At 46.8% G+C, this 20212-nt stretch overlaps 1 protein-coding gene across 1 annotated transcript in view; it reads left to right on the top strand.

Annotated features, from left to right (window-relative positions):
- The window catches only part of ROR1 (receptor tyrosine kinase-like orphan receptor 1), a 61601-nt gene that overhangs the window by 28786 nt on the left and 12603 nt on the right, over positions 1–20212 (top strand). Inside the window, exons 4-6 of the mRNA XM_010018994.1 lie at positions 16113–16240; positions 17749–18066; positions 19575–19820. Coding sequence (XP_010017296.1) covers positions 16113–16240; positions 17749–18066; positions 19575–19820 — 692 coding nt within the window. The remainder of the gene's footprint in view (positions 1–16112; positions 16241–17748; positions 18067–19574; positions 19821–20212) is intronic.

The following is a 20212-nucleotide window of genomic DNA, read 5'->3' as shown; positions in this document are numbered from 1 at the left end:
AAAATCATAGCATGGTTTGAGCTGGAAGGGACCTTGAAGTTCCAACCCCTGCCACGGGCAGGGACACCTTCCACTAGAGCAGGTTGCTCCAAGCCCCTGTGTCCAACCTGGCCTTGAACACTGCCAGGGATGGGGCAGCCACAGCTTCTCTGGGCACCCTGTGCCAGCGCCTCAGCACCCTCACAGGGAAGAGCTTCTGCCTCAGAGCTCATCTCAGTCTCCCCTCTGGCAGGTTCAAGCCATTCCCCTTGTCCTGTCCCTACAGGCCCTTGTAAAAATGCCTTTATAAGAGTCTAAATATACAGACATTGTTATCTTTACAACTCAACTCTTGACTTCGCCAAAGCACGTCTGAGAGGTCTCTTTTCTGTAAGCTCCTGGGAATTGCCACCAGCTCTGTTACTGTCTCAAATCCTCTCTTGTTTGGGCTTCATTTCAGCCATCCCACTGTTTTGTCTTCGATGGTGGAGACATGGAGTCACTTGGGTCTTTCCAGGACACGTGTGAGTGTCAGCAGTGCAAGGGCTGCCAGTCAGTTAAGCCAACAGCCATGAAGAGACATTGTCGTTTGTAATTCTAGGATCCGAGCTGTCTCGACCTGCGTGTGTTTAAAGATCTGGTTTTAGTAGGTGCTATGTAATGTCTTCTTTAGTTACTTTTGGAATAGAAACTATTTTGTTTCATTTATATAGTAAATAAATTCATTTACTCTGCAGTATTGTTGACAGTGCCACCATTTCCATCTTGTGCAAAACAAGTGTGAATTACAGCAGAATCTCTTAGTCTTGGACTTAAAAGCATAGTAAAAGCCTCTCCTGTACTGTTTGCAGCTCTATTAGTTTCAGGAATCTCCTTCTCTGACTTTTGCTTCTCATGGCAATGTTTTAGCATTTATTTAATATTTGGTGCTGTCAGTTTTCCTCCTCGATGGATGCAAATTAGCCCAGGCACAAGCAGCAGGTGAGGATTTGACATTCCATGAGTGCACTGTCTTCTGCACATTTGAAAGGAACAAAAGACAATGAGAGAAAACATTATTGCAGCAATGATAAAGGTGAAGGAATGATCTGGTTAATGTGTGCTGTACGCTGGGAGCTGTGCTGGGGGCCACTGTTGGCATCAGGAGCTGTGACTGTTTCAGGGTCTGATCTCAGCTGTATGGAGATAAACCCAGAAGAACTCCATTGGCTTCTGCGGAGCTGCTCCGTGTTTTCCTCAGCCAGAATAACACAGGGATGTTACTCCATGCTTGGCAGAGAAGCTGTTTTTGTGAGACAAAATAGGCAGTCGTGGTCTTGCCAAAATAAAGCTTCTTGGCTGGATAAAAGGAGCAATGGTGTATAAATACCAGTGTTCCCTTTGATTTTCGACTCACATACACTGTGTAAATGACTTTGCTACATAGATGGTATGTGCACATGCCTTTTAAAATGGTGTTTGCCTTAATACTCATTTATTTTTTTAATGCAGTTGTACAATGCATGTTTTATATTACAAGACCACGATAAGAGTTAATATTGATATGAACCAGCATTTCACCTACTCAAAGATAAACCCCAGCTTTTAGGTTTGATAAAGTCCAACTGCAAAAGTATGCCAGAACAGACTTGACTAAAACAAGGTTCTAGGAACAGTTCTATTATCTTAAATATCTTAAATAATATTTTTCTAGTGAGGGAATGCATTAATATAATACATAACATGCACATAACCTTATCAATATCAATTAATTTTGGTGTCACCATGCCATATGGAGGCAGGTAGGAAGCCTGGCAGATGTGGCTGCACTTTCCTGATGAGGAACAGTAGAGCTGGATGTTAAAGACCCCCAGTATAGCTGGGGTACCCGAAAGTACCCAAGTAATTGTGTGTAAAATGTCCTAGAAAATTGTGATCATTCACAGGGGCAAGGAGCATAATTGCTTCTAATGCAAAATTCAATTGAATTAACACTGTCAGTTGCTGACACACTGGAATAATACAACTAAATAAACCAATTGGGATAGTTTTATTTGTTGGGAAATATCAGTAAATTGCGTATCTTGCAAACTTAGACAAGTCCAGAAAAATACATACAAGGGGTGATGGGTTCAAACTTAAATAGGGGAGATTTAGGTTGCATGTAATGAAGAAGCTCTTCCCTGTGAGGGTGCTGAGGCACTGGCACAGGGTGCCCAGAGAAGCTGTGGCTGCCCCATCCCTGGCAGTGTTCAAGGCCAGGTTGGACACAGGGGCTTGGAGCAACCTGCTCTAGTGGAAGGTGTCCCTGCCCGTGGCAGGGGTTGGAGCTGGAGGAGCTTTAAGCTCCCTTCCAACCAAAACCACTCTGGGATTTCTATACTTTTCCTTCTTCTGCTACTTGAATCATAAAAAACATGGTGCTGGTTATGGAGGGAGGTAAGTGGGTTTTTTCCACCTTTGAATGACAATTACTCACTGTAAATGAGCTGCAAAGTGGCATTATCTTTTATCTTGTATGTTTTCTACAAACACCTTCCTGCAAACAAACTGGGCTTTTCTTTCAGTTGCTCAGACAAACACTTTAAGCTTGTAGTGTTTGGAACTGGTCGGCCTTGCAAAATTATATGTTTCCATCTTTATTTACTACAACAAAAACAAAGCCAAAGGAGGCCTGAATATACTTAGTAATTCTAACGCTGCTGCCAGAGAACAGGCAGGAAGGCGTGCAGCATAGTCACTGTCCTGGGGTCACAGGAGGAAAATGCAGTGATTGTCTTCTTTTCTACCAACAAAGGTTTTAGAAGGGACTTGGCCAATTTAAGAGGAGAAAGCTGCTGGTTTTACACAGTTCTTTCTTCAAATCAGGATTTGCAGAATAAGCATCCTTCTCAGGGCTGACAAAATATGGTCCCAAGCCAGTTCCTGGAGCACGATTGCTTTGCTCTGGTCTGTGCAGCCTGCGTGGAGAGGTGAAATGAACCGGTGCCCTGTGCCTTATCCAGTTACCTTTGGAGAATGGATGGACAGATCTTGATTTTCACTGGAGCATATTTGCACTCATGTTTGTTGTCTTAAGAATGAGTTTCTTATCTTGAAAGCCATCTTTTCACAGGACATTCTAGGTTTACTATAACTCATTATACCTTTAAAGCAGACTGGCTATTCCCAGCTGAGGAGCCTCTATTTATGTGTGTCTGTCAGGAGCAGAATTTATGATGGAGCTGCAAGTTATGTGAACTTTAAATGTTTTCACAGTTGTTAAACCTGACCAACTATTTCAGTAAGACTAACTGCTTAGAATGGTTTTGGACTTACCAGCTACCCCCAGCTCAAGTATGAGTATTATGCTCATAAATACAACAACCCCCAGACTGCTCGTCAGTGGAGAAGGACCCTGTATCCCTACCTTGACATAATTCCTAGGGGAGCTGTTTAGAAAAATACATTTTCTGATAGATTTTTTGAAGGAGTGTGAAATTCCAGATTATCTTTTTCTATGTAGTTGCTCTTTGTCCACTGTCTTTACTTCGTAGTGCCTGGTCTCTCCCCTGTCCCATCAGAGGAACCACAGATCTACGTTTCAAGGCAAGAGTTACCACACTGAGAGGAACAAGCCTGTATGACTGTAAAATTAGTTCTCTGCAACTAATTCAGTTTGGGTTGGAAAGGACCTTAAAGCTCCCCCAGCTCCAACCCCTGCCACGGGCAGGGACACCTTCCACTAGAGCAGGTTGCTCCAAGCCCCTGTGTCCAACCTGGCCTTGAACACTGCCAGGGATGGGGCAGCCACAGCTTCTCTGGGCACCCTGTGCCAGCGCCTCAGCACCCTCACAGGGAAGAGCTTCTGCCTCAGATCTCATCTCAGTCTCCCCTCTGGCAGGTTCAAGCCATTCCCCTTGGCCTGTCCCTACATCCCTTGTCCAAAGCCCCTCTCCAGGTTTCCTGCAGCCCCTTTAGGCACTGGAGCTGCTCTAAGGTGTCCCCTTCAGGAGCCTTCTCTTCTCCAGCTGCCCCAGCCCAGCTCTCTCAGCCTGGCTCCAGAGCAGAGCTGCTCCAGCCCTCGCAGCAGCTCCGGGGCCTCCTCTGGCCTCGCTCCAGCAGCTCCACGTCCCTCTTGTGCTGTTCCCCAGAGCTGGATCAGGGCTGCAGGGGGGGTCTCCCCAGAGCGCAGCAGAGGGGCAGGATCCCCTCCCTGAGCTGCTGCTCACACTAATTATTGATACCTGAATTAGTACTGACACCTGTAACTGCACTGCGCGGTGCTGAGTGGGTACAGGGCTCATGCTGGGGTGCTGGTCTGCTGCAGTCCAATATCCATGCCCCGGGTTCAGGCAGTCCTCATGCACACCATGTGCTCCAGCATTGCTCTGGGTAGAGCTCAGCAGCATCTGTGAAAACACGTGTTAAATAAAAGCAGAAGTAACAGAGCTAATTTTTGTAGTAAGTTTAAGTTTATGGTGGTTACTGTTATTTTTGTAGCAATTGTGGACTGTAGTAGTTATTGATGGGTGCAAATTTTTGGTCAAATAATAGTTTGAACAAGCTAACATTATATGTATTATTTTTAATTAGCTTGTGCTGAGGCATGTGTTTCACTTTTAATACAAGTGTCACGTTGGTGAAGTCTGTTTTTCATCATGCTTAAGGTTAAAATATTAGGTCACCAGAAGAAAGACCTGGTTGACTCACAGAAGACAAATTAAATGTTAGAAGGAAGGAGAGGGGAGGGAGGAGCAGAACTAAAGCTGTGACTTCAGAAAATAAGGTGAAGCAGGAAAGAGTTAGTGAGAGATAAAATGGGCTGCAGACGTTCTGAAGCTCTTTTTGCAGTGTTCAACGTTGACTCTTGGTGCTTGCAAGTTTTTGTATCAGTGTAGAAATAGTTAAAACTGTGTTTGCAGTGTCCGGAGGCCCAGGAAGGAGCGAGTTGTTGCTTTCTGTAAGTCATGTCTCCTGGGCAAAGAACAATCTGGAATAGTTCTAATGGGATAAACAAGGTTTTTAACACATGTTGCTGGAGAATGGGAAGTTTGAATGTCCTTCCATAGCAGAGAAGGGAAAAAAAGTGCGTAGAATGGAAAAGCAGCTTGAAAATGAAGATAATTTCTCATGTTATTTAAATATTCTACATATTAATACCATAAAAATTTGTCTTCAGATGAACTGTTTTCAGTTTTGATGTTCTCATTTATGCATGCGTGTTATTTGCTATGTATTCCAGAAGTCTTGACTATCCTGTTGCAAAGGTGTGTGTGATACAGCAGAAGGCAAAGCCTCTTTTGCTGCACACTTGAGCAGTTTCTGTGGTGAGCAGTGAATAAGCAGTTGTGAGAGACAGGAACCATTAGCAATGCTAACTGGGAAAACTTAAAATGTTCATTTCTCCTTAAAAGAAAAGGACACCTGACAAAGGAGATTTAATGTAAGGCAAACAGAAAGGTGTTACTTAAAACCGTGGTATTACTCCACCCTCTTCTAATCCCAGGGGTTCAAAGTGCCCTTGTCCCTGCTGTTTGCTCAAACCAGTGCTCCTAGGAGAACCCAGCTCCTTATGCAGTACAACTTGGTTATGCCACACTTCTGGTCTAAAGAGACCTTCTGGTGTGGGATCAGTTGCATGAGCACTCACTCTGGGGCCCCGTTGTGCCTCTAAAGAAGCAGTGAAATATGTGGGAATAAAGCCCAATATGGGGGAATAAAGCCCCTAATGTTCAGATCAGACCATGTGAAAGGTGACTGAACCTCGACTGTATTTCACTTATATTTGGTTTCTTTTTTTAATACATCACAGAGGTGCACTTTTCTGTGTGTTATGAGGAGAGGGAAAGTTGTGGAGGAGATGCACAGTGTAATTGCAATTTATTCGATTGCTCAATGAAATCTAAACAACCTCCATAGCTTCATGTGATTAATTAAATAATGAATAAATGCCTTAATACTGGGCATTTTTACCTGATTAGAGACTGAATGTGTGATATGACCTGTTTGTATTCCTATGTATGTCCTCCTGGCAGATGCCAAGAGGCAGAACGTTGTGTTGTTCTCCCCCCTGTGGCAATGCTATAGATGGAGAGCAGTCCCCAGGGAATATCAGCTTCCCGGTAAAACAGGTCACTTAAATACTTCTTGTGCATATGAGAGCAATGAGGTGTTTGGTTAAGGAGCTCCATCAGCTCTGGTGTACTTGTACAAACAGAGCTGCACCGGGCTGTGATGGTTGGGCATGGGTGGCTGGTGGGGATGCAGCAGTTGGGCTTGAGCACTCTTCGATGCTGCTCGTAAAATGTGAGTTCAAAAAGGTCATAGTTGTTAGGGATTTGGACAAAAAACTGTGGGATGGGGCTGGGAGGAAGCCTTTTCCCTTTGCCTGTGTCTGATCTTGTGTCCAGCTTCCCAGTGCAGTGCCTGAGGGTCGCAGTGTTGGAGGCGAATGTGGATTTGGATTTGGATGTGGTATGGTCTGGTCCTGTCCATCCCCTCCCAAGGGCCATCAGACCAGTGGCCTGAGCCCCTGTGGGGCAGAGGTGGGTCTGGTCTCACCCAGGGCAGAGCGGCTGCAGCCAGTTTGTGGGGTGAAGCTGATGATCGCTCCATCAAAACCTCCTTATCTGCAGCTTAATGCCTGATGAGAGGTGGATAAGGAACGTGTGTGTGAGATCATTGCAGCTCCATGAGGGAATCCAGGAGGAGGGGGTGTGTTTTTCTGTGCAGTACAAAGGTTTGATAGAAGAGGCAACGTTTAGCACTTGTAATCTTACCCCGCTTGACTGCTCTTCAAAAACAGGGCATGTTTTTTCTCCTCTGCATCTAGAAACTTGGACCAACCAACCTTCCAAATGTAACCTTAAAAGAGCTTTGTCAAACACAACATAAGTGCAGGCGGTTTCCTGCCAGTTCCATAACTACGAGCATATGATTTGCAGTTCATCTTGAATAATGATGTAAGAAATCTGCCAGGAAAGATCCAAACCCTGTTCCCAGGGTTGTTTCTTAACCAGCTGCAGCTGCTGAGCAAGCGTGCAGGGGTGCCCATTGCCTCTGCATTGCCTTTGGTAGGGAAGGGGTTGTTATAATGTGTTTAAGAGGAGAAAAAGGGGCTGACATCCCAGTTCACTTATTTATTTAGATCAATATTTAGTCAATATTTAGATCAGACTCATGGCCAGCGTTACTGAGGTTTTCTGAGCAGCTTTTGCTTCCCTGAAGTGACTCATTTTGATTGAGATGCTGTAAAACCTTCTGACAATGACAAACACACAGTAATTGCTTTGGAGCATCCAAAGGATTAATTGCATGAGAGATGTATTTTCTGAAGCTCCCAAAGCCATGGGTGCTGCCACGCTGCCCACATGAGGTTAGTAGAAAACAAGAGTCAGCTCTCACCAGGGATGTTTATGTCTCTGCACAAACCTGCCTCCTTTCAGCACCGAAATCCTCTAATGAGGAGTGACTGGGGGAAGGGAGCGCAGGGAGGTACAGGCCTGAGAAACCCTCGCACCCATCGGTTTGGGGAGTTGTGAGACGTTTTGGTCGGGCAATTGTGTCTGTCCCAGTTTTGGCAGAGAATGGCCATAATGTGGCCTCAGCCCTGGCTGAGATCACTTGGTGCCATCCCGCCTGATAAACCTGTAAAACAGCATCCCGAATTCACATTCATTTTGGGTGCTTTATCCATCTCTGGATCACAGGCATCATGGGGCCCACAAGAAAGCTGGAGAGGGGCTTTGGACAAGGGATGTAAGGACAGGACAAGGGGAATGGCTTGAACCTGCCAGAGGGGAGACTGAGATGAGCTCTGAGGCAGAAGCTCTTCCCTGTGAGGGTGCTGAGGCGCTGGCACAGGGTGCCCAGAGAAGCTGTGGCTGCCCCATCCCTGGCAGTGTTCAAGGCCAGGTTGGACACAGGGGCTTTGAGCAACCTGCTCTAGTGGAAGGGGTCCCTGCCCGTGGCAGGGGTTGGAGCTGGTGGAGCTTTAAGGTCCCTTCCAACACAAACCAGTCTGGGATTCCATGATCTTATGTTAAATCACCTATTGATCTCGAACGTGAGATAGCAACTAAGTAAAGCGGTTACTTATGCAGATCATATTTGCTCATTGGTATTATTCTTGATAACAGTAATATTAACACTTAGGTGTATTGGTGGTGCAGTGGAACTCTGTAAATTTAATGATGGCAGGGACAGCCTAGTTAATTTTATGCCTGTGCTGCTCTAGTGAGCCCTTCAAACCCAAACTGCCCCGTGACTCTACAGGGGTGTCAAAACACCCAGAGCTTACATTGCACAGAAGTTTCCCTTAAACCACCCAGTGACATGCAAGTCTGGGCAGTTCTTTTCTTTCTGCAAAGTAAAATGCAGCCCTTACATTTCTGAAATACTATCATGAAACAGAACCAATATGTTCCCAGTTTCAAAGCAAGGTACAAGCAACTGGGTTTTGCTCTTTGGAAAGAATGACAGAGTATTATTCATCTGTTTGGCTACATGCCAAGTTAAAAACTCCTTTCACTTTATTCTGTGTGAAGCTGGAACGGGAGTACAGAAAAAAATACAATTTATTTAACAATGTACAGATAATTTATGTAGCATTAATGCATGTAGAGAAGGTGTAGTGGATATATGTAATAATATAAGTAATTTATTGATACACCTTTTAATTAACAGCAGAGTTTTCTATAGCATGTTTCTTCCCTTCATGCTGTCAGCTATCAGCATTCATCATTAACTAAATTCCCATAAAGGGAGACCTTAGAGCAGCTCCCAGTACCTAAAGGTACAAGAAACCTGGAGAAGGGCTTTGGACAAGGGCCTGTAGGGACAGGACAAGGGGAATGGCTTGAACCTGCCAGAGGGGAGATTGAGATGAGCTCTGAGGCAGAAGCTCTTCCCTGTGAGGGTGCTGAGGCGCTGGCACAGGGTGCCCAGAGAAGCTGTGGCTGCCCCATCCCTGGCCAGGTTGGACACAGGGGCTTGGAGCAACCTGCTCCAGTGGAAGGTTACCCTGCCCGTGGCAGGGGTTGGAGCTGGAGGAGGTTTAAGGTCCCTTCAACACAAACCAGTCCATCTTTCTATGGTAATGCAACACCCTCCGTAACACCAGCTGCAGATCTGTAGGTGCCTGACTCGGTGTTGAGCAGGACCCTTCTCATGCGGCTCTGGAGATGGCACAGGAATCTCGCCAGGCACCATGCGGATCCCTGGCTGTACATGGGACTTTCCATGCCAGGGGGACGGGAGCTGAGCTCTCTGCTCACACTTCTCTTGTCCCGCTGCAGACAGCAGCCGTTTTTCCCTGGAAGAGCAGTGTACAAAGCACGTGGTTGTCTGAAGGAGGCACCGCTGGCTGTGTTTTCCCATCAGTACTCTGCTGTTGGATATAAATTATTGAGACAAACAGCTCTGACTAGTTTAGTGCTATGGGAGAACGTTGTTTTTTAAAGGAAGACAAACTGCCTTTCACTTTGTAAGGTGAAAGAAACGTCTGGACAGTCTTCACGCGGAGCCAGAACTACTCCAGCTCCACTTGGGAGAGCTCAGAGATAATACACTGTTTATTTGCTTTTGCTCTTCAAACCAGTTAATCTTCGTAAATGAGTCTCTGGCTTTGCACAGACACTGTCATCCCGTGCTGGCTGTACACAGGCATCATGCTCTGTCGACGAGCGTTACGACGTCCTTTGCCATGCTGCCCATATTAAACCCTCAGTGCCTCGGTGGACACTCCCCTGTTTGCATTGCTGTCAGTTGGAGATTTGCTTACCAGAGTAATGGTAAGTCAATGATCCCACCTAACCAGCTAACTGACCTAAGGGTAAGTGTGTATCTTGGCAGGCTGGCGTTGGATCAGGCATCAGGAGGGAGAGCCTCTGGTCTTGGGACACTGAAAGCATTTGGGATTTTGTCTTGTCTCATCCTCCACCTCGCCTTTGCTTGTTTTTTGCTGAAGATACCAGAATTAGTCCTGTATTTATCATAGAATCCCAGAGTGGTTTGTGTTGGAAGGGACCTTACAGCTCCTCCAGTCCCAACCCCTGCCACGGGCAGGGACACCTTCCACTAGAGCAGGTTGCTCCAAGCCCCTGTGTCCAACCTGCCCTTGAACACTGCCAGGGATGGGGCAGCCACAGCTCCTCTGGGCACCCTGTGCCAGCACCTCAGCACCCTCACAGGGAAGAGCTTCTGCCTCAGAGCTCATCTCAGTCTCCCCTCTGGCAGTTTCAAGCCATTCCCCTTGTCCTGTCCCTACATCCCTTGCCCAAAGCCCCTCTCCAGGTTTCCTGGAGCCCCTTTAGGCCCTGGAGCTGCTCTAAGGTGTCCCCTTGAGGAGCCTTCTCTTCTCCAGCTGCCCCTGCCCAGCTCTCTCAGCCTGGCTCCAGAGCAGAGCTGCTCCAGCCCTCGCAGCAGCTCCGGGGCCTCCTCTGGGTATAAATTGGAAATAATTTATGATTCTTTTCCATTGGGTTCTCATTCAAGTCCTTCTTAAAGCAATAGAAAAAAAAGAAAGGATGAAACACGAAGGAAAGAAATCCATGCATGGGGTGTGGTAAGATGACCACACAATTACACCCACATTGAAATATGTATTTTTAATATATTGGTTATTGTAAAAACAAATACAACGTGATCTCACAAGGATCACATTTTTTATTAGTTTACTAAATGCTTGTAAGTGAGATCATGTGCAAGTCTGGTTACAAAGCCTTTGCTCATCCATGTTCCTGCCCCTGTCATTGACATTTGCAGGGAACATTGTTTAGATTCGGGCAATTTCTGGTAATTCAGCAAAACACTGACACAGAAAGGTCAGGATGTTGGGAGTGGACTTTGATGGAGAACCTTGCAGAAATGGTTTGCATTCAGACAAGAGCGTAGGGATGCGTTTGGATGAGGTGGGTACCACGCAGCTCCTCCAGGGTTAGTGTGAGCCGGTGAGAAACAAGTTATAAAGTGATTGTTACTGCTTTTCCACTGGGCTAAACTACTTCACATGGTTTGCATGGGGATGTGCTGGGAGGCAGATCAACCTTTCCATTCACCAGAGCCATCAGGCCATGAGCAGGGGAGATAAAGACATCTCTCCTGATAGGCCCCATGCATGTGGAGCTGGAAGCATTCTTTTTCTTTCATGTTTATATTGGGAGGGGGAGTGAAAGAGAGTATCTCATACAGAAGAGAAGGAACTCGCTGTGCAGTAGGTAACGCTGAGAAAGCCATTGGGAGGGTCTGGGTGAGAAGCAAAGGGAAGGAGGAGAAGCAGGAACATGCACCTTGGTTTAGGGCTGGTTTATTATTCAGTTACCATTTCGGTATGTGACAAGCTGCTGGTGACCCAGGGCTGACAGATGGAAATACTGCTAGCACAAACCACATGAAAATTGAAGGAGGGAAATGAACCCAAGTGGTGACAGTGAATTCTTTGTCAGTTGTTTGCAAGTTTTCCTGTGTGCTGTGACTTGGGCTCTCCTGGCTCTGTGTAGGTGACCCTTGCTGAGACCTTTGCCATCTTAAACTGCACATGAAGGACAGTGTCCTTGTACTCGCACAGGCACTTACTTATATTCAGATGTACCCAGAAAGACACGAAGTCCCTTATTACTGATCTTTCTGTGCAGCCTCTGAAATCCATAGAAAGAAAGATGCTGCTCAAGTTTGGGCTGTGTAAAGGCCCAGTACATCCCATGTTGATGCAGGTTCTCGCTTAGGTCAGATTACTTGAGTGAATTGGTGTGGACACCCTTCAAAGCTCTTACTCAGTCTTCTGTAAACTTTGTGCAATCAGATACTTAAAGACACCTGAGTTTAGTGTAAGTTTAATCCATGGTGTTATTACTACATGAAGCCAGAAGTATTGTCGCAGGGGAGCTGCAGCGGGATCTAAAGCAATGGGCAAGCTCCAAGGTAAACATCAAGGCTAGAAATATTTAAAGAGCCAAATAGAAAACAGAGTGGAAACTGAATCTGAAAAGAAATAATCTTGAAACACCACAGTGCTGTATCACGTGTCAGTCATTAAACCCCAGCACTTGCCTTTTCCTTGTGTAGCATTCACTGAACAGTCACCAGGGCTTCGTGGGTGGAAGAATCAGGACTTGGTCCAGGCGCAGCTCCCCAACCCCAAAACCTGTGCAGTGAAGTTGGGATTAAACCACAACATTCCTGCAAGCTGGCATCATAGAATCTCAGACTGGTTTGGGTTGGAAGGGACCTTAAAGCTCCTCCAGCTCCAACCCCTGCCACGGGCAGGGGCCACCTTCCACTAGAGCAGGTTGCTCCAAGCCCCTGTGTCCAACCTGGCCTTGAACACTGCCAGGGATGGGGCAGCCACAGCTTCTCTGGGCACCCTGTGCCAGCGCCTCAGCACCCTCACAGGGAAGAGCTTCTGCCTCAGAGCTCATTTCAATCTCCCCTCTGGCAGGTTAAAGCCATTCCCCTTGTCCTGTCCCTACAGGCCCTTGTCCAAAGCCCCTCTCCACATTTCTTGTTGGCCCCTTTAGGTTTTCACTTGCTGGCTGCTCTCCTCTAGCTCAGCACAAAATTTGCACAGGTGATTAAGTCCATTCCCAATCAGCAGTGCCTGTGGGCTTGATTGATTTCCATTTCATTAGGTCTTATGCTTATCTGTAAATTTTAACACATTAGTTGCTGAATTGGGCTTGATTTATGTCTTATTATAACCTTTTGCTGTGGGTAGATTTGGATCAGGACCATGAAGCAGATGATACACATTTGAGCAGTGATGCTGTGATTTGCTTATGAAAGCATGTGAGGTATGCAAAATGTGAGCTATGTGAAAGGAATTGTTGATGTCCACCTTGATCCCAAGAAACTGATAGCTGTGTTTTAAAGCCAAAGCTGCTGAAGTGGCTGCCAGTTGGCAGCTGGAGGTGAGAAATGTGTTTAAGCCTTGTAGGAGCTCCATGTGCTGTTGTGGGCTCCGTGTCAGGCCACGGCTCAGGTTTTGGATGAAATGTCTAGTGAGCAGAGATGTTCAGGTTCAAGCCATTCCCCTTGTCCTGTCCCTACAGGCCCTTGTCCAAAGCCCCTCTCCAGGTTTCTTGTTGGCTGGCCCCTTTAGGCACTGGAAGACTGTTATAAGGTCTCCCTGGAAGATCATCCCATCATGAAGAGTTGCAGAGGCAAGAGGGAATTTCCTGTCACCCATGTTGTCTGATGAAGGGGGATATGGAAATAGAGCCAGGGAGTGAGATGTGGCCACTTGTTCATTGATGAGCACGTCCCAGTAACTTCACCACAATGACCTGTCACCAGCCTGCGACCAGGACAGCTATTGTGGGAGCTGCTATTTTGAGATCCTGATAGCTGCCAGGAGCAACAGATGAACCTCAACCCAGTACTCCCCTTCTTTATCATCATGTCCTGGTCTCGGGGTTCCTTCTGTCTTACCCTGATGCTGCTGTTCCTTTCATTTGATTTGTCCTGCTGCCCCATTCTGGAGCTGATTTCCAAAACAATTCCAAGTAGTGCCTGCTCCAGTTGAGCTACTAATCTCATGTTACACCTCTGAGAATTCAAGGCTGGAATGCAGCTCCAGGGGCAGGGGTGGTGGGATCCAGGCTCTCCTCTTTAATCTTCTCTTCTGTCTCCAAAATCCTGCTCCTTGGGGCATTTCCATCCAGGAAAACTGATGTCCCTGCTCAGTCACAGCCCTTGCTGTGTTCAGCTATTGTGGTTAAATCTTCTTTGGTTGAAAGGTGAGTTTCTGAGTGAGGTTTGCTCTGTTGATACATTAATCATGTTCCTTCTGTTTTGTCTCTATCTAGTTGTGTCCTTAAATTGCAGTGCTTGATCACCTTCAAGAGCAGTTGCTTCTACGTGTAATCCCCGACTTAAATTCTGTAATAAGTTATGGTAAATAATAAATGAATAATAAATTATATCCTATTGGGATATTTATTGATGAGAAGATGGAGAATTGACCTCCAGAGCCTTCAGGAGCTACTGTGGGGTTTTGGCTCAGTTTTCAGGTGGTTTGTCTTCTTTTCAAGAACCAACAGAGTAAAAATACTCTCACCAGAGCAGACCCCATGCAGAAACACATGGATGTGGTTGTGTCTCTGATTATATCTCAGGGTATCTTTGTTGGCTGAATACTATCTGTTATGTGAGGCATCTCAGCCTACCATTGCTGTAGTTAATGAAGTTTAACTGGCAGTTTGAAGGTTGCACTTTTGCAATCCAGTTTTTTATGTACTTGGGAACATCTTGGGACCATCACCCAGTGAAGCCTGGACCCCTTCCCATTGATTTCACAACTGATGTGAGATGTCTGTGGAAGGAGGTTTCCATCTCCACCATCCCTCTTTCCCACCCTGCTGTCTTCACAGCCATAAATTCCTGCAGTTAATTCATGGAGTCTGGCTTCTCCCTGTGAGCTGGAAAACAACACTGCGTGAATTCAGGGACAGTGCTCTGGAGTGGGTAGCTCAGGAGTGCCGGGAGATGTTTGGGGTGTCCTGGAAGGCAATCCAGGCACTTCTTCCCACTAATCCCATTAGCTCTCCCCGGCTGCTGTGCTGAGGAGCCCGGCTGCTGGCTGGCTGCTTCCTCTAAGCCATGCACACAATGAATGGGAGACTTCAAAGAGGCTAAATGCAATTTGCATTTCCAAGCTCTCACAGCCAAGGTCTTCAGGAGGGGATGAAAGTGTCTTTTGTTAAACTTAATGGCAGAGTTGATTAAAAAAGCTCTGATTTTTCCCTATTAAGGCATAGTCTGATTCCACTGTAGGCTTTTGGCATCTGGGGGAGGATGAATTCTGCAAAAAGAAAAGCACACAAAGAAAGTAACCTGTTGCCTTGCCAGCTGTGGTCATACTCAGGGCTATTCCAGTATCATTCTTCCCAATTTGAGAGCTGTGTAGTAGCTGTCTCGGGTGGGTGCCAGGATGAATAACAAAGAAGTTATTAGCAACTTTTCATTAGGCATCTCCATGTCAGCAGATCCAAGGTGTCTCTTTCCAGAAAATGGGTCCCAAATATTTACAACTGGATTCTGAAAGCAAAAGGGCTGATTCACGCATGTTTCAGTGACCATGTATGCAAACCCCTCCTCAGAACATCCATAAAGCTATCTGTTGTGTGCCAGCACGTAACTGGTGATTATCTGTTCCAAATCAGCAGTGACTGGTCTGGTCTTCAGAGGTTTAGTAATTTCCTTTCTTTGCTTTGTTTGAAGAATATTGGCAAATAATTTCACATCTGGGTGTATGTAATAAATGTCTCCTATATTGCATAAAACAAAGCACCTAATGAAAGAAATCTGTCTCTTTAACTCCTGTCTTAGCTTTGGTTCTGTTTTAGCAATAACTGTTACCACACTCCTGGAAGATTGAAGAAACATTTCCTATTTCAAGGGTATCAGTGCTGGGAGTGGTTTGATTCTTTATATACACGTTAAATTCTGTCTCTTGCTAGCATGACTCTTCCTGCTGTGTTTGTCAATATGAAGTACAAGTTTGGTTCAAAAATAGAAACCAGCACATTAGCTGCTTTAAAGAAATAGAAATCTTTGGTTTTCAGGCAGTTTATGTTTTCCCTGGGTATAAGCAACCTGCTCTAGTGGAAGGTGTCTGTGCCTGTGGCAGGGGGTTGGAACTGGATGAGCCTTTCAACACAAAGCATTCCAGGATTCTACAATTCCTGGATATAGCCTTCCCGTTCATGCAAAAAGCATTCATTTCATGTAACATTAATACATATTCTGGCCAATCTGAAGTGCCATTAACTGTTTTTACCAGGCAGTTGATGGCTTTTTATATTCCAGATCTTGTTGAATATAAGGATATAATGTTATATTCACTTTGGGCTCATTTGGGGTGCTAAAAACTACCTGCAGCAGTGTGGGAATCCTTTAAGGTTCAAACCATGCAGGGCACAAAGCCCATGCTGTGCCCCCTGCACTACCTAAAGACCATATAATCCCTTATCACAGGCTCTCACTGGAGGGGAAGGCAGCATGTGGGCTCCTGCGCTGGGGAGCGTCACCCAGAACGAATTGCAGAGCACAAGACAAACGCAGAGAGCCCCTCACATCAGCCCCTCATAATGCAAGTGCCAACTCCCCGGAGTGCCATTTTGTTGCCAGATCACATGTGAAGTGTTTCACCCTTTTGTGTTTATGATTGATTTCAGTGATGAGTATGAGGAGGACGGGTTCTGCCAGCCCTACAGGGGGATCGCCTGTGCACGCTTCATTGGAAACCGAACCATTTACATGGAGTCTCTGCATATGCAAGGGGAAATAGAAAATCAGATTACAGGTGGGTAATAAATGCACTTGCTGCTTCTCCACAAAGCTGCCTTTTCCCCCAAATACCTCCCAGATTTTATAAACTGCAATACTGCTCTTGTTTGTTCTTTATCCTCGCTTGCCATGAACCCTGCACAAAGCTCACCAGGACTCCTGCATTGTGCAGTGTAAGTGGCAGGAGTCATCTGAAGAGTGACAGTCTGAGCAGCCTGCATGGCTCTGCTCATCCAGCTCTCCCAAAGGAAACCAGAAAAGGATTTTCCCAGGGGAAGGGACTGTGTATTTACAGCTTCTGGGAGTCTCATAGCCAGGCTACCTGTGCTGCTGTTACCCAGGCAGATCTTAAAAGTGAAAGGAGATCAGACTTACTCGATATTTACCTAGTTAAGATCATTTAGGTGCTGGAAGAGGTGTATAAATAATCCAGCAGGTAGCGGTTTTCCTTTAGACTCAGTAAAGAACCTATTTTTTCATGGATTTTGTGGGAGATGCTGTGCTGATGGGGGTGCTGAAATCAAACTGAGGCCTCATAGATACCATGATACTTCTGTATTTTTTAATATGAATCAACCTTGGCCAATCCTAGCCACAGTAATCTTCTTCTCTGTATTCTTCATCTATCTTTCCTTGGTGCCAGAATACTCCTAATTTCTCTTCCCCCTAGAGTGTTCTTCCTTTGTCTCCAAACACTGGCAGCATTGCAAAGAAGGCTTTTGCACCACTCACAGGAAAGGTCAATGGTTTCTATACAGCAAAGAGTTTATAATCTTACATCTTTGTTTGAAAAGTCATTAGGGATAGTAGGAAAGCTGTTATCTACAAGAAACCTGGAGAGGGGCTTTGGACAAGGGCCTGTAGGGACAGGACAAGGAGAATGGCTTGAACCTGCCAGAGGGGAGACTGAGATGAGCTCTGAGGCAGAAGCTCTTCCCTGTGAGGGTGCTGAGGCGCTGGCACAGGGTGCCCAGAGAAGCTGTGGCTGCCCCATCCCTGGCAGTGTTCAAGGCCAGGTTGGACACAGGGGTTTGGAGCAACCTGCTCTAGTGGAAGGTGTCCCTGCCCGTGGCAGGAGGTTGGAGCACGGGGAGATTTAAGGTCCCTTCAACACAAACCACTCTCTGATTCCGTGATCTTCCATGAAGGTACCCATACGTTCATGCTGCATCCTGCAGGAGCTTTGTTTTTTACCTGTTGGACAAAAGGCATCCAAATATTATATGACTTTGCAGACCATTATAAATTATTTTGGAGGGAAAAAGAGTGTGATTAAATTTGGGGTTCTGGTAACGTGCTTAACATTAGCCCTGTGTTGAAAACCAGATGTATTTTCTGTCAGTGAAATCAGCATCATTACTAACTTCTAGTGTAATCAGCGTTGTGTATTTGTGGAAGGCCCAGTCATCATCTGACCATCTGAAAACCATAGTCACAACGGGAAGTGAGGGTTATACTGGGAAAGCAAAAGCACAGGGGTAAAATTCCCACCGGGTTAAGTGAAATCCTTTGTATATTTTACAGCTGCCTTCACCATGATTGGCACTTCCAGCCATTTGTCGGATAAATGCTCCCAGTTTGCTATCCCCTCGCTGTGGCATTACGGCTTTTCCTACTGTGATGAGACTTCCTCAGCTCCCAAGCCCCGAGACCTGTGCCGTGATGAATGTGAAATTCTGGAGAATGTCCTGTGTCAGACAGAGTATATTTTTGCAAGATCTAATCCCATGATTCTGATGAGATTAAAGCTGCCCAACTGCGAAGATCTTCCCCAGCCGGATAGCCCCGAAGCAGTCAATTGTATCCGGATTGGGATTCCAATGGCAGATCCCATAAATAAAAGTAAGTCAAAACTGCTTGTTTCTTCTATGCATAAAATACCACTGTGAAAACGTTGGCTGTAAGGGCTTGTGGTCGGTGTTGGATCTGGAGTTGGGCTTTGAAAGCTCACAGACACTGTGCTCTCAAAGCACCTCATTCCCACACTTCTCCCCGAGATGGTCCAAAGTGGGTAGAAATACTTCTTCATTTTTAATTTAGCTGCCTATGGGCTCACACTAATCCTCTTTGTTGGTTTCAGGTCTTTTCTGTTTCGTATAAAGCAGGAAACAGTGACAGTGTGAGCATTTGAATACTGAGGAGCATCAGTAGCAGCACCCTCCCTGTCCCCCCACAGCCGCCCAATGTGCTCCAGCAAGACGATGGGTGCAGTACAGGGGTGGAGGAGGAACATTCACAGGGGCCAGGTCCATGGTTGTCCCTGCCTAATACAGCCCAGTTTCAGGCATTGGCTGAGCTCCCTCTTTGATCAGGCTGGGCTGCAGCCTGTTCACAACCCTTATACATCTGAGTAGTCAAATATAAAACGTGGCTCCCACAAATTCTCCACCTTCATATGAAAATAATGGCTGCAATTCAGGTTCCCACTGTAGTTTTTACTTCTTTTGTGTATCTTATATTAAAAACGCTTGGCATAAGCTGTTTTCATTACAGAAGCATAAGCTTTAAATCCTCCCAGGAATGTGAATGCAAAGCAGGCCCAGTGTTACAGCTGCAGCAAATTGGGAGCCCATGCTCCCAACCCGGGCTTCCCGGCCCTGGGCCAGCAGCAGTGTGCTGGGGCTGGGGGATGCCAGCAGCTTATCACCCCTGGGTGCTGCAGTGTCTGCCTTGCCACTGCCACCACCAGCCATGGCTTTGGGTTATTATCCATGTGTGTTTGAGCCCAGAACCGCCCCGTGTGTTGGGTGCACCCCCAGAGCGTGAGCAGCAGCTCAGGGAGGGGATCCTGCCCCTCTGCTGTGCTCTGGGGAGACCCCCCCTGCAGCCCTGATCCAGCTCTGGGGAACAGCACAAGAGGGACGTGGAGCTGCTGGAGCGAGGCCAGAGGAGGCCCCGGAGCTGCTGCGAGGGCTGGAGCAGCTCTGCTCTGGAGCCAGGCTGAGAGAGCTGGGCTGGGGCAGCTGGAGAAGAGAAGGCTCCTCAAGGGGACACCTTAGAGCAGCTCCAGTGCCTAAAGGGGCTCCAGGAGACCTGGAGAGGGGCTTTGGACAAGGGATGTAGGGACAGGACAAGGGGAATGGCTTGAACCTGCCAGAGGGGAGATGAGCTCTGAGGCAGAAGCTCTTCCCTGTGAGGGTGCTGAGGCGCTGGCACAGGGTGCCCAGAGAAGCTGTGGCTGCCCCATCCCTGGCAGTGTTCAAGGCCAGGTTGGACACAGGGGCTTGGAGCAACCTGCTCTGGTGGAAGGTGTCCCTGCCCGGGGCAGGGGTTGGAGCTGGAGGAGCTTTAAGGGTTCCTTCCACACAAACCACTCTGTGATTCTATGGTTGCCATTTATTGTTTTCCAGATCACAAATGCTACAACAGCACGGGAGTCGATTACCGGGGCACGGTGAGCGTGACCCGGTCGGGGCGGCAGTGCCAGCCGTGGAACTCCCAGTACCCCCACACTCACACCTTCACCGCCATCAGGTACCCCGAGCTCAACGGGGGCCACTCCTACTGCCGCAACCCAGGGAACCAGAAGGATGCCCCGTGGTGCTTCACCTTAGATGAGAACTTTAAGTCTGAGCTTTGTGACGTTCCAGCATGTGGTAATTACTGACCTTTTTTATGTTTCGTTTTAGAGTTAAAAGGGGGAACCTCTTTGTCAGCAGCTGTACTGCAAAACAGGAGCTCTGGGGAGCTGTGCTCAGTGTCTTTCTTGAAACCCCAAGAAGAGAGGTGCAGGAAAGGCACAGTGTTTGTAGCTAAAGCCACAGCAATAGTAATACCTGAATATTGCTTAGGAGTACCTGAGCACTCGCCATAAGGTGATGAAGCAGCAGCATGTTGCCAGCCCAAGCAACCCAGGCGTTCCAGGTTGCCATTAGAGTCAGTACAACTCCTTACTCCCAATTAAGTCATAGAATCATAGGATTGTTCAGGATGGAAAAGGCCTTCCAGGTTATCAAGTCCAGCTGTTAACCCAGCCTTTCCAAGGCCA

This window comes from Nestor notabilis, unplaced genomic scaffold, assembly GCF_000696875.1.
Source record: "Nestor notabilis isolate BGI_N333 unplaced genomic scaffold, ASM69687v1 scaffold77, whole genome shotgun sequence".
Taxonomy (NCBI): Eukaryota; Metazoa; Chordata; class Aves; order Psittaciformes; family Psittacidae; genus Nestor; species Nestor notabilis.
This window is presented reverse-complemented; position numbering and strand designations above follow the sequence as displayed.